Source organism: Saimiri boliviensis, chromosome 9 (genome assembly GCF_048565385.1).
Source record: "Saimiri boliviensis isolate mSaiBol1 chromosome 9, mSaiBol1.pri, whole genome shotgun sequence".
Classification (NCBI taxonomy): Eukaryota; Metazoa; Chordata; class Mammalia; order Primates; family Cebidae; genus Saimiri; species Saimiri boliviensis.
This window is the reverse complement of record NC_133457.1, coordinates 105,365,633-105,380,349: the sequence shown is the minus strand read 5'-3', so window position 1 is coordinate 105,380,349 and position 14,717 is coordinate 105,365,633. Positions and strand designations below refer to the sequence as shown.

General features: G+C 41.7%; 1 protein-coding gene across 2 annotated transcripts in view; it reads left to right on the top strand.

The window, feature by feature from the left end:
* CHD6 (chromodomain helicase DNA binding protein 6) overlaps window positions 1–14,717 on the top strand; it is a 188,755-nt gene that overhangs the window by 136,249 nt on the left and 37,789 nt on the right. For both annotated transcript variants that reach the window (XM_039479415.2, XM_074406545.1), the window contains 6 exons: window positions 7,151–7,315; window positions 8,603–8,782; window positions 9,849–9,959; window positions 11,629–11,831; window positions 12,542–12,741; window positions 13,457–13,616. In XM_039479415.2, coding sequence (XP_039335349.2) covers window positions 7,151–7,315; window positions 8,603–8,782; window positions 9,849–9,959; window positions 11,629–11,831; window positions 12,542–12,741; window positions 13,457–13,616 — 1,019 coding nt within the window. The remainder of the gene's footprint in view (window positions 1–7,150; window positions 7,316–8,602; window positions 8,783–9,848; window positions 9,960–11,628; window positions 11,832–12,541; window positions 12,742–13,456; window positions 13,617–14,717) is intronic.

Below are 14,717 nucleotides of genomic sequence, written 5' to 3'. Positions count from 1 at the left end.
AATTTCCAGAATTTTTCATCTAACCATCTCCCAGTCACAGATTTGCTACTGCTAAAGATAGAGAAAGAAGGCCTAGCAACTAATTGCAGTAGCCAAAGACTACACAACTCACTGGTCAGCAATAGATGACTAATTGAATAAACTATGGTATATTCAGCTTTGAAAAAAGAATGAAGAATATCACTATATCCTGCTATGGAATTGTACCCTGTATATATTGTTAAGGGGGGCAGGAAATAAGGTGGAAAAAGTTTGTACCATATGTTAGCATTTATCTTAAAAGGCTATGTGTCTTTGTAGCTATCTGTCCCTTCCCTACCAAGGATAAAACTAATAGAAACTTTGCTTTTAAATGGTTACCTTTAGGGAACAGGATGGAAGTGACAGGGAAAGAAGCTAGTTTTTCCAAATACGCCATTTTGTGTATTTGACCTTAGAACCATTTTAAGTATTTTACCTCGTTATTAAAACAAAATTAAATTTTTAAAACTTTTTTAAAAGTTGCTAAAATTATGGAGAATTCCAAAGTACCCTTCACCCAGTGTCCCTTAATGTTGACATCTTACATAACCATAATATAATGATTTAAACCAAAAGCAACATTGATATGAAACACTTTAATCTATAGATCTTATTCATATTCCTTCAGTTTCTCACAAGAATTTTTTTTCTGGCCCAGTATCTGCATTCCATTTAGAAGTCATTACTCCCTAACCTTCTCCAGTCTGTGACAGTTCCTTTGTCTTTCCTTATCTTTCATGACCTTGACACTTTTGAAGGGTACTGACCAGCTGTTTTGTGGAAGGTTCCTCAGTTTGTATTTGCCTGATGTTTTCTTAATGGTAAGATTTGAGGTTATGATACTCTTGCATTTTAGGCAAGAGTATCATAGAAATCATGCTATGTCCTCCTCAGTGCATTATATCAGGGGATGCATTATATGAATACATATTATTAGTCGTGATGTAACTTTGATTACTTGGTTAACATGCCATCTGCCAAGTTTCTCCACCATAAAATAACTTTTTAATCTCTAAAAATTAGTATCCTCTGAGTGGCTATTTTGAGGCTCTGTCCTGTTTCTCATTCTCCTTCTTTCCATTAATTTTAGCATCCATCAGTGGTTCTTGCTTTCAGTAAATTAATTGCCATGGTGTTTAGCTAATGGTAATTTTTTATTCTCATCATTCTTTCTACATTTATTAATAAGAATTCTATAACGAAGTTGTCCTTTGTCTCCCATTCATTTATATCAGTATTGGCTCATAAATCTTTTATTTTATAGTCCTTACTCATTATTTATTTTGTTTTCAAGTTGTTCAGATTCAACCATTGGTAGCTCCTTCACATTGGCTTCTGTGTTTTTTTTTTAAATTCTCCCATAGTTTTTTGAGTGCTTCCTACTTTCTGGCACCATGGGATGTTCACGTCCATGTTGCATTTTTCCTGCCCCAGCCTTGGAATTGACCATTCTCCCAGGATCCTTGCTTGCTTTTATTTGAGAATAGCATTTATAAACCAAGGTCTGCCTACTAGGCATGCCCACTGCTACTGGAATGTTACTGCTTCTAGATCCTCTGTGCAGGTGGAGCTAGGAAACAGATGTATGTGTAGTTACACAAGTACTCATACAACACAGCTATATTTATTCTGTGTATATTCATCCATAGTGAATTTTCTGGTCACAGTGTGTATAGTCTCCTCTTACTTATTTGTAACTTCTTTCTCTGGCAGGATGAAGCCTTTTATCATAACACAGTATATTTACTCATTTATTTCATCCTGCTATACACATCAAGTAGTTTTAGAATTGCTAACCCATATTTTGTGGAAAATATATTTACTAGAATATAATATTGGTCTAGTGGGGTTTTTGGTCTTTAGTATTACAGTATATAAGCAAAATGTTATTTACCAAAGTTGCTAAGTTTATTTTCTTCACCATCTCCTTCAGTGTAGTTAAATTAAGAGGGGAAACATCCATTCCTAAAACTCAAAAGCAAAATGAAACAATTGACTCTAGCTGTGTATCAAGTGAATAGCATATAACTCACAGAAAAGGATTATTTCAAGGATCTATATTTAATGTTTTTATACATTTTGATTTCTATATAATTTCATTTTGTATTCCAGTGTACCCTTTATCCAGATTCACAAACTGTGTTTGTGTTTTGCCTCATTGACTCTACCATTTTTGCCCTTTCTCACTCTCTCCTTTGTGTCTGTCCCTTTCTTTCTGAGTACATGTGTAGACACATACATCACTTTTTGTTTGAGGTATCTGAGAGTAAGTTGCAGGCATTGTGCCTCCTTGTCCCCTAAATACTTTCAGTGTGTAGTTCACTGGGACTTTCTCTTGCATATCCACAGTTGAGTTCTTAAAATCAAGAAATAAAAATATTGTTCTCCAATCTACAGTTTATATTCAAGTCTTAACTGTTTCTTTCAATGTCTTTTATAGTTGTCATGTCTCTTTAGTCTCCTTTAATCTCAGTCAGTTCCTCAGTTTTTCTTTTTATTTTATGGCCTTCAAGTTTTTGAAGAGTACTGGCTAGTTTTTTGTTTTTGTTTTTTTTTTTTTGGTAGGTTTTCCGTCAGTTTGGGTTCGTCTGTATTTCGTGAGGATTGGATCTAGGTTTAGTACCACCACAGAACTGACACATCTTCTCAATATATCGCATCAGGAAAAACATGATGTCCATTTGTCTGATGATAGGAACTCTGATGACTTAGTACAGTGATGTCTGTCAGATTTCTCCACTATAGAGTTTCTGTTTTTCCCTTTGAAAATAAGTAATTTTGGAGAAATATGTTGGAACTATATCTATTCCTCATCAAAGTTTCACCCATTGGTTTTAGCATCCATTATTTTTGGCTGAATCGGTTATCACTGTGATGGGTACAAAGTGGTGATTTTCTGTCACTCTACACTTGTTAGTTAGCATTTTACCATAAGGAAGAGTGTTCCCTTTTCCTCCCATTTATTTATTTTTGTCACTATGAATACATGGGTTCTTTTTTTAATCAGTGAGTTATAATCTATTGCTATCTTTATTTTGATGTTCTCTTTGTATAGTTCTAGACTTAGCCAGTGGTAATCTCTTCAAGCTTTAAGTGTTATTCTCATATGTCCCCCTCATTCATTGAGTACTTTCTTACATCTGACACGGTAACATGTTTCAAGTTTATTCTATACTTTCTCTACCACAGTCCTAGCTACAGTTAGCCATTTCTCTAGCACACTGTGGTTCTGTCATATGGAGAATGGTTTTTGGAAATCAAGATTCAGGAGTTAGGTGTGTTCACTGCTACTGCAATGATGTTTCTTCTAGGCCTTCTCAGTGGACATAGCTGGAATACACACAGAAAGAGAGACTGTGATATATGCATAGGTATAAATATTTGCAATCATTTGTATATGTGTGTATGCACACAAGCGCATACATAAACATGCATATCCATATCTATTTCTGTATCTTTACGTAATGTATGTGTGTGTATAAATACACATGTAAACCTAGCCATGAGTTAACACTGATACCTCCAATTCATTCTAGCACCACAGAGTTTATTTTCATTTTCCTCCTTTTCATTTTTATAATTCCTTCTCCAACAGTGAAAGCCCTTACTCCTGCTACCCCCAACATCTTTACTCATTTGCTGAATCCTAGATTAAACGAAAAGTAGTTTCAGGATTGTTAACCCTGCAGCTACAAAAAAGAAACCTACTTTCAAGTGTGAATTTAAAACACCATACATACTTAGTGGGATATAACCCTAAGTGGCTGAGGGAGAGAAAAATCTTGCATTGTTTTTGGTAATTATGTTTTGAGTGAGTTGTAATGGTTTTGGTTTTCTGAAAATATTACATTATGGGACAAATCAAATGAGTAATGATATTGGTGTGGTTGAAAATTGAGTCTTTCAACATAATTAAAGAAATAACAGATGTGAGGTTGATGAAATTAAAATCTCTCAATCATAATTTGCACTGAAAGTATCAGTATGACCTCATGCTGTATTTTGTCTTATATATGCATATGTTTATATACACCATATACACCCAAACACTTCCTGTATTTGCCCACTGAGTAGGCCCTAGAAACCGTGACCATTCTGGTAGCAGTGACCAAGCCTAGGGCATCCAGATTGTTGTCTCTTAAGTTTTCTACTCCTACCTATGGCTAGACGGTTTGTTAGCCACTTGCCCTACAGCCTGGCCAGAGAGAGGAAAAATTAGCTGTTCCCATGCTATGAAGACCTTTGCTCTGGTTTTCCTGGTGGCCGTGCTGAGCACAGAGAGCCCAGGGTCTGTTTTGCTGCCCCTGCTTGGTGGCCTTACATGTAAGCTCTTGCCAACCAGCCATGTGCTCCTTCCTCAGTGGGGTCTGGGTCTCCCCGTAAGTGGCCACCGTTGTTGAGTCTAAGAAAGTGACAGTAGAAAACAAGTTCTGCCTTCCATCCTGCCCCAAGAACAACTTGGTAAACCAGGATATATTAGTCCATTTTCACACTGCTAATAAAGACACTCTAGAGACTGGAAAGAAAAAGAAGTTAAATTGGACTTATAGTTCCGCTTGGCTGGTGAGGCCTCAGAATCATGGCAGGAGGCGAAAGGCTCTGCTTACGTGGTGGCAGCAAGAGAAAAACTTGGAAGAAGCAAAAGCAGAAACCCCTGATAAATGCATCGGATCTCATGAGACTCATTAACTATCATGAGAATAGCATGGGAAAGACTGGCCCCCGTCATTCATTTACCTCCCCCCTCCGAGTCCTTCCCACAACACATGGGAATTCTAGGAGATACAATTCAAGTTGGGATTTGGATGGTGACACAGCCAAACCATATCACAGCATATGCAAATTTGGGGCACCAAGATGAACTTCAAGCTTTCTCATTGCAAGGAGGACCTCTGTAACACAGTGGGCCAAGTAGCAGGAGGTGCCTGGGATCTACCTTCCTTTAGCCCTGCTCTGATAGTCATTTCCTGTACCCCCCAACCCCAGTAGCCTTCTGTCCCAGTACTCTTACTGAGCTTCTCAGTCTTTGAGTCACTTTAGTAGTAAGTTATAGGAATTCTGGTGTCGTTTTCAGCCACAAGGTTAGGGGAAGAATGTGGGCAGCGAATGGGTGGAGGCTGCCATATCCAGAGATTCTGGTATCAGGTGAGTCCCTTATAGGCAAACATAGAATTCCTGCTTAGACTCACCCCCTTTCTATGGGCCCAGTAACTTCAAATCCAACTTAAATAGCCTGGCCTCAGACATGGGGGCCCTATCACTTGATAGTTGGATCTCCAGGATCAAGATCATGGGGCAGGAGCAGGAATCCAAGGCTTCAGTCTTGCTCTGCCACTAACTCACAGAGGAGCAAGGGCTGCATTTCTTACTGCTCTGCGCCAAGGTAAGTGAGGAACCTTGGTGTCCAGTGATACCTGGAGGGCTCACTCACATGGCAAGGCCACCCCTTCCTTTCAGTGTCAGTAATCACCCCTCTGCTTGCTTTCTTGGGGGAAAAAACATTCCCACAAAAGAAACTAGGACTCCTGGAAACAAAATGGCTGAAACCAGATCTGTGCAGGAATTGTACAGGAGGAGTATGGAATATGTTGAAAGCAAAGGAACTATCAAAAGACTTTGATATAACAAACAAATGTACACATATTCATATCTATTTCTGTATCTGTGTATGTATATGCGTGTATGTATACATATACACCTAACCATGAGTTCATACTGATACCTCCGGTCCATTCAAATACCACAGAGTTGATTCCAGTCTTCCTTTTTTCCACATTTGACTAGGTCATGTTGAAAGAACTCAGCCATGGGCCAAATGTGAACAGCGATAAGAATAATAACTGCAGGCCGGGCACGGTGGCTCAAGCCTGTAATCCCAGCACTTTGGGAGGCCGAGGCGGGTGGATCACAAGGTCAAGAGATCGAGACCATCCTGGTCAACATGGTGAAACCCCGTCTCTACTAAAAATACAAAAAACTAGCTGGGCATGGTGGCACGTGCCTGTAATCCCAGCTACTCAGGAGGCTGATACAGGAGAATTGCCTGAACCCAGGAGGCGGAGGTTGCGGTGAGCCGAGATCGCGCCATTGCACTCCAGCCTGGGTAACAAGAGTGAAACTGTGTCTCAAAAAAAAAAAAAGAAAAAAAAAAAAAAAGAAGAAGAATAACTGCAGTGCAGTGAAACATGGCAGATGTATTTAAATGTATGCCTTCATTGTATTACATAAAGAAGTAATTTTTAAAATTTCATTGGATCTCTTTTTGGGATGTTATTTTGGAAACGTTAAATAAAGAGAATCAAAGATCTAGCTTGTCACTCTTACATGTACTGTACATTAGGGTAGCCCCTGATGAATTAACAGATCTAGGCAATGATCATCAATTTAGAAGAAAGATGACCGGTTACCATTTGCCTCTTGATGAACATTTAGACACTACCTATGAAGTACTCTTGCCAGAAGTCAAATATTAGACTGAACAAGTTCTAAGGTAGAACTCCTAATTTAGAGACAATGCAGGGAATAAAGGCACCTATTCAGTGACACAGCAGAAATTGAATTGTTTTTAACTGTGGCAATGGTAATAATACATATTTTACAAGAGTCTGTATCTTTAGAAATGGGTATTGAAATATGTAAGGATGGAATAGTATGACGCTTAGGATTTACTTCCTAACAATCTGGGAGGGTGGAGTGTGGTAAAAATAAACAAGATTGTTCATAAGAAGTCATTATACTTTTCTATATGCTTTTGTATGTTTGAGAATTTCTATAGCAAAATTTTAAAGTACTACCAGCTCTGAACTATCTCCCAAGAGTACAGGACAGCATCCTGGGAACGAGTGCCACTCATGCACAGACAGCAGTGGGGGGAAGGGGCAGGACACCATGTCCTTCTCATTGCTTTATCCCTGGCACACAGTAGTCAGTACACAATGGGAGAAGAAACGAGTGGCCACAGAGGTGGCAGCCAACTTTCGGGTATGATTTCTCTTGTGAAATCAGTCCCGTGACTTGTAATCGAGAGCTGGCCACTCACACAACGTGACATTTAAGCACTCCCCTATTCCCAGGGCTGCTGCTGTTATATTTATGGTGACATGATGCATATGACCCTCCTTCTTCCCAGGCTCAGGCCCGTTGTCACCGCATAGGCCAGAGCAAAGCCGTGAAGGTGTATCGCCTCATCACTCGAAATTCCTATGAGCGTGAGATGTTTGACAAGGCCAGCCTAAAGCTGGGGCTGGACAAGGCTGTTCTTCAGGACATCAACCGAAAGGGTGGCACCAATGGGGTGAGTGTGATGGGCCTGCTCTGGAGTCTTAAGGGGCATTGGTCGCACAGCCCAGGCAGGCATCTCTTAGCACTGTTTTGGGGTTACTTTCACTGCGTTGAGCCAGTCCTCGCATAATTGTTGGGTAATTCCCTAAAACAGGGTGTTATTCAGAGTCAGGTCTCTGTGTTTTCTGAGTGGATACCGGAAATCTGTAGAAGCGGTTATGAGGTAGGTTTGTCCAGCATGGTGTAACATATCACTAAAGAAGTTTTAACCCTGCCCATTAGAAGCCAGTAGATCTTAACATTGTATTTGTTACTAGGCCTTATCTCATAACTCGGACTTTGAGCTTTGAGAGTGACTGGGACCGATTTTATCCATGTCCCCTCGGCCCCTAACAGTGCTCGGCATATTAAAGACATAAGGTGCTGGATGATCAGTAAATGAATGAATAAATTAGCAGCTTGAAATAAGACAGTTAAAATATTTTTCTCCTTCTGGGGTGTAAGAATTGCAGCTAAGATTCTTAAATGGTCTTAAAGTATAGACAAACAAAGCAGAATATCTCCTTAATCTCTGAACTCAGGGCATCAAAGATTGATGCTTAAACCTTCTAAATGAGTTGCCTTTAGTCCAGATGTTCCATATCCTCTTAGCTATGCATATGTTGCTAAGTATAATACTTCAAGTTAGTCATACAGAGAGTCATGGAATTCCCTCTTGTGATTGATATAAAGAGAACCAGATTCTTAATTAGAACCAGAAGAGGGTGTTTGGAACCCCATTTCCTGTTTTCCTCAAGAATTGAGAAGATCACATTTGTCATGGGATGATTTTTTTTTTTTTTTTTTTGGCTGAGAAATGACATCATTTCCAATACTAATATACATATTTATTTAATAATGAATAAATCATTGTTCTTCTGCTTGTTTGGTACATCTGGAGGTTTTTAAAGGTACAGGCTCAAAGTAAACTATAAAGATGTCGAAAAGACCATCTTCAGTGCTGCATAGTTGTAGTGGCTTGTGACATTTGAAAATAACCAACGTTCTGAAGAATGTTAGGGACCTTGGATCATGTGCTGGGCTTTACTGCAGAGCTGCCTATAGAGGTCTGTCTGCCTGCCCTCCCCAGAGTATCGTCATCTGAGTTTTCATTAGCTGAAGTTTGTTGCCCACGTCCTTTGTTCTTCTAACATGTAGAGTTCATGGAGGAGCGATGTACTCAGTCACAAAGACGAGTTTTGAGGCTGTTTTCCTCCTATACATTTTCCACTTTGTGAGTAGCCTTTGGTAACCTGTTCAGGTACAGCAGCTCTCAAAAATGGAGGTGGAGGATTTACTTCGGAAAGGTGCTTATGGAGCCTTAATGGACGAAGAAGATGAAGGCTCTAAGTTCTGTGAAGAAGACATAGACCAGATTCTGCAGAGGAGAACCCACACCATCACCATCCAGTCTGAGGGAAAAGGGTCCACTTTTGCCAAGGTACACGGCCTTCTCTCCAGAGCTGTTGGGAGTGGGAGAGGAAAAAAAAATGTTTATTCTCTGAAACCCATTAGCAGGGTTTCTGTTTTTCTGAATGCAAAGCCTTGAAATTGGTTGCACATTTAGTCTGCGTGACTATCTAAAGAGGTAGATCTTTAGAGGAAGGAAGTCTGAATAGGGAGTCAGGGGCTATAGAAAGAAAATGCCACTCCTCACCTTTGAGAGCTGATCTTTAACAGGCAGAATAAACGCTCTGTTCTCAGTTGGCTCGGTTTGCAAGGACTGCTCTGAAACCTTCCAGTGGACATCTTGCTTCCCCTGTAGAGCACTTCTTGATCACTGTTAGAGAGTGGAAGCTCCAGTGAATGGTCCATTCCCCAAACTCAAGCAAGTAGTTTGTTTATTTCATGGGAAAGAGATTTCACTTAAAATTCTCGGCTTCTAGTCTGGGTGACTCTTTCCTCTGATGTTTAGGTCACTGTATTTAGAACTTAGCAGATCACTCTCAGGTTTCCCTAACCACAGCCACTGCTGATTTCTGTGTGAGCTTTGTAATCTGTTTGATTAAATCTCCTCTTTGGTGACATCTGAAAGTTTTTTAGTAGGATATTCTGTGTTTTATAAGGAGAGTATGGGTGAATTATCCCTTGTTTCTACACTTCATACTGCCCACCCCAGTACCTTTTCCATAGCCGACATTGGTAACTGTTGCATTAAAAGAAAAATCTAGAAAAGTTTTAAGAGTTAACTCTTTCATAGGGAGCTAGACACCAAGTGGCACATTGCCATCGTCTCTGGGGTTTGCCTTCCTGCTTCCAAGTTTGAAGCTCCAAAAAAAATGACCCCTTCCATTGAAATTGTAATTTTCTCACCCAATCTTTAAAATAAATGAATAAAAAAGAATAGCCTTGAGATTTTCACATTCATTTTGGAAGCTCTGTTAGGGTCTTGATTGTGAATGCAAATAGATAATATACTTAGGTTTCTCCTGTATTTAAAATAACACAGGTGTTTTATTAGTTTGTACTATGTTTAAGCAGTTTGTTAATTCTTGTCTTCTTCACAGGCTAGCTTTGTGGCTTCAGGAAACAGAACAGATATTTCCTTAGATGATCCTAACTTTTGGCAAAAATGGGCTAAAATAGCTGAACTAGACACTGAAGCAAAGAATGAAAAGGTACAGCATAATAATATTTTATTCCATGGAACATTCAGTTGTGTCATACATGGCAATAAATTCCTACACAGCTCAAGTTATTATTTACTCTTGAGTCTTGATTCTTGAATGATATTTGTACCATACTTAACACATACCTGGCACATAGATAACACTCAATAAATCTTAACTGTTGTCATTTTTAAATGACCAGTCTGTTGGGCACCTGGGAAATTAGACGAAGGCAATTAGAACTGGAACTGGACACATGGGTCAAGTTCAGATCTCTGTCTCAAGCCAACATTCTATCCCTGGCCTGTGACCATTTTATTTCTATTTCAACACTTCCTGTGAGAGAAACTACACACATAATAGAAAGAGAGAAAAAAGTGTGACAAAAGTTTATTGGCTTTACCTCCATTCTTTCAGTGTCTCATGTTTTCTTAATTCTGAACATGAGAAAAAGAATGGGCTTTGGAATGAAACCAGAGTATGCCTTTGGATGAAGTACTTGACCCCCACTGAGATGAGTAGAAAAGGAGGTGGTGAGGCCCACACTGTGGGGTTACGAAGTAACATTTGTGGATATAACTGGCACCAGTGCCCAGCCCACTGTGAGGCATCCCTTAAATGTTAGTTTCCCTTTCTTCTTCTCTGACCCCGTTACCTCACTTCAGGATGAGTGTCTTCTCAGGTAAGTATTGAACTTACCATTCCACAAACCCAGGAGACAGTCCCTGCTTGTAGTTTAGTATCCAGCACCCAGCCAGAACCACCACAGGTTGCTTAATCTACCTTCTTTTCTCCTATAAATAGAAATGCTGATTTTCCTCTTTTAAGAAGATCCTCCAGTCCCCTTTAGAAACCAGTTCTGAGTGTTTCACAGTGTCACAATCAAGAAGCTACTGTGTGTGCAGGACAGTGGGTACAAGCAGGGGAAGAAAGTCAGGCAGAAGCACTTGGAGCCTTCTGAGTTGGGAAGCTTGGTGACCAAAGCAGGGATAACACTGGACATACGCTATCTGGGCTATGTGGAGGAGAAGTCAGGAGGTTAGCCTGGCTTGGGGAAGAGGTATTGGGGGAAGAAGTGAGGAGCAGGGAGCAATGAAGACTAGGGAAGACAAATGGCCAGGGGGCCCATCAGAATGAGGGAGGCTCCTGAGCTGGAGATGGTATTTTCGTGAAAGGCAAAAGGTTAGTAGATAGAACCAGTGGAAGGCAGATAAAGCAAGCAGGAATATGCGTTTGTCTTCAGAAAGTTGCTGAGCAGATGGAATTCTCTGGCTTGTCTTGTCTCCAGAGTGCAGACTGCCCTCTGCATGCTGGGCAGAACAGCTGGGGCTTCACCACTCCAGTCTTTCTTAGCAAGAGCTGACCACCTCTTTGGTCACTGCAGGGGGGGGGCCTTGCCTGCCCACACTCCAAGTAGAATGACTGCAGAAACAGCAGATGGTGACGAGCAATACTGGGGGCCAGGGAACACACCAACTTAAGCAAGTCCCAGAGAATCCTCTCTGCTTGTCCTGTGGTCTTGGAGACAACATGTGTGCTGGGAAGGGAAGAGCCTTTTGTGCTGGAGGATGAGACAGGGGCACGTTCTCTCCCAAATGTGTCCTGGGGATACACTTGTGCATTGTGATAGGAATAGAGAGAAGGGGACTTTCTTCCCAGTAGTCCTCTCCATTTCCAGGAAAGCTTAGTGATCGACCGACCTCGCGTGAGAAAGCAGACCAAACACTACAATTCATTTGAGGAAGACGAGCTCATGGAGTTTTCAGAGTTAGACAGCGACTCAGATGAAAGGCCCACGAGATCCAGGCGCCTCAATGACAAAGCCAGGCGCTACCTCCGAGCTGAGTGCTTCCGGGTAGAGAAGAACCTGCTTATCTTTGGGTGGGTATTGGCTCTGCTTGGTTTTGTTGTTGTTATTGTTTGTTACCCTCTGTTTTTTAGTTTCTGAGATTTGTCTAGGATGCCTCTCCAGTCCCCTCTGGAATTACAGAGCAAAGAGGGATCTGTTGGAGCAAGACAGCACTGTGCTTTCTGCCCAGAATCCCTCTCAGCCACCGTGTGCTCTGTAACCACAATGCAGATGTGCCATGATTTTCTCATATGCTTGTCACAGAAAATCTCTGGTACTAATTTACTGTGTGGTACTGATTTCCCACTTCCCCTCATCCCCCAAGGATATATAAGGAGTCCACACAATAGATTTTATAGTCAAGGCATGATTCCTGCAGGGCTTTGGCTCTGGTAGAAATCAAAGGTTCAGCTTCTGTGAGCTCATTATTGTTTTTGAATAGTGCTGCTGGACTCTTTTAATTCCAAATTTATTCCCTGCTCCCAGTATTTTGGTTCCTCCTTCTTTAACATTATAGTGGCTGTATGAAGCACTCAGTGTCCAACATCCAGGTCACCTTAGTGATGCTTGGTGTGCCACAGTCCGGTGGTCCTCAAAGGCCTTCCGGGACAAAGCCCTCGGGATGATTAACAGACCTACAGAGAACAAAAATCATGTATGGCTCTTGTTTCTCCTTCTATGGGGAGGCTGCATGCATGGCCTGGCCCATCCTTCCAATACCTGTCTGTATGTCCACTGTCAGCTGGGGCCGGTGGAAGGACATCCTGACTCATGGCCGATTCAAGTGGCATCTGAATGAGAAGGACATGGAAATGATTTGCCGTGCCCTCCTGGTGTACTGTGTCAAGCATTATAAGGGGGATGAGAAGATCAAGAGCTTCATTTGGGAACTGATCACACCTACCAAAGATGGGCAGGCCCAAACCCTCCAAAACCATTCAGGTGAGAAGTGGCAGGGCCACGCCTAAGAAGCACAGATTCCCATGCACTTCATTCCCTCTTCCTCTGTGGGGCTGTGTGGCTGTACTTTGGGGGACTTCTCTTTCTCCGGTGTTTTTCAGAATGTTACCAGTGGGAAAAGATGATGCTTTCAGTTCTGCCTCAGAATCTCCCCTTGTTACTACCTGTGATATTTTGTTTAAGTACAACTGGGCCCTCTTAAAGTTTCCCAAATCCAGTCCTGCCCACAAACCTGTCTCACGCGGGTTCCACCTCTGAATTAGGGACACCACCTTGTGCTCTGTGACTTGGCTTTTGCATTTCACCATCCTGTCCCTTCCCACCTCTGTCTGTGCCTTCTCTTACGCCACACTCCTTCTTCCCTATCCTTAGCCAACACACCCCTTGAAGTTTCAAGTCATATGTTCCTTTTCTCCCAGCCAGGTTGTAAGTTCCCAAAGGCCACAGGTTATGTTACACCTTCCTTAATCCCCACAGGGTACTTGGGAAATCTTACTGACTGAATGGTCCTGGAGTTTACTAAGGAGGAAACCAGGTGCATGGCCTTCCCACCACCACTACCTATAGGCTGAGGAGTAGGGTCTGCCATCCAGACCACAGCCCAGTTCTGTTCTTAGCCCAACCCAGCTGTGTCCTGAAACCCATGTTTAACCCCCCTTGGCTCATCCACTTGCTCTATGCTGTCTTTCTGTTTCAGGCTTATCTGCCCCAGTCCCCAGAGGGAGGAAGGGGAAGAAGACGAAGAACCAGCTGCTAATCCCAGAGCTAAAGGATGCAGATTGGCTGGCCACCTGCAACCCCGAGGTGGTCTTGCATGATGACGGCTATAAGAAACACCTCAAACAGCACTGCAACAAGTGAGTGTGCCCCCTCCCATACCCTGGTGGCAGCCTGGCTCAAACTACTTCAATTCCTGGGAACTCAACAGGGAGACCACTTCATGCTCTTGTGCTACGTCCATGCAAGGTCTAGAAAGACCAGATGTGTTATCTGTGGTCTAAAGTGGGTCAGAATTCATGTTGCAGCTCCTGTAACTCCTTTAACAATACTTCTGCTCTCCCGCAGAACCTGGCCCCTCTACCATTGCATTCTATATACCCCTGAGGATTTTTCTATTTTGACCCTCAAAAACCAGGCAGGTCATCCTCTGCTCCTGAGGCCACATTAACAAGGGCAGAACATTGGCCTTGGTCGCTGCTACTCTTAGCCTCCTCTTCCAGTTTGCTGTTGCCATTCATGGCCTTCAGTTATTTGATAGGCATGCATTTGAGATAGTATTCTTTGTATCTGTAGGCTAACTGCCGGGGTTGCGTGGGGTGGAGACAGCAAAAAAACAGTGATTGAAAATGAAACTTTGTTCATACGTAGTTTAGTCTTGGGGGTTAGGGCATTCAGCGAGGAAACAATGGCAAGTTTGCATGTGCATATTTGCATCACTCTGCAATGTGTCTGACCCTTGGAAACTATCTAAATCATGTCAAGGTCTTGCAAGAGTTATCTTTCCAGCATTCCTGGTAGGCAGTGTGAGGGCCTCTGGTTGCACACCTCATGTAATCAAGAGTTTATTACCTTATAGGTTAAGAGATTTTGCTTGGGTTTTCCTGCCTCCCTGTAACATCTTCTTAATTATTCTGTAGTTGTTGGGTTGTGGGTTTTTTTTTTTTTTTCTTTTACAGACAAAGTATAATCCTTTCTCTTGATCACCTCAAATATTTGAAGATAAGTTTCATGCCCAATACTATAATAAAAACTATTGTATATAAAAGTACAGGTTTTTCAAAGACAGCAGTAAGCACTCAAAATGTCGTTATTACCACCACTATATTATTTTAGCCTTGAAATTGTCATCAAAAGAAACTTTACAAACTTAAAAAGCATTCTTTCAAATCCAAGCTAATCGCAGACAGGATAATGGTTATCCACCGGGGGTGGGATGGTAACTGGAAGGGAATACCAAC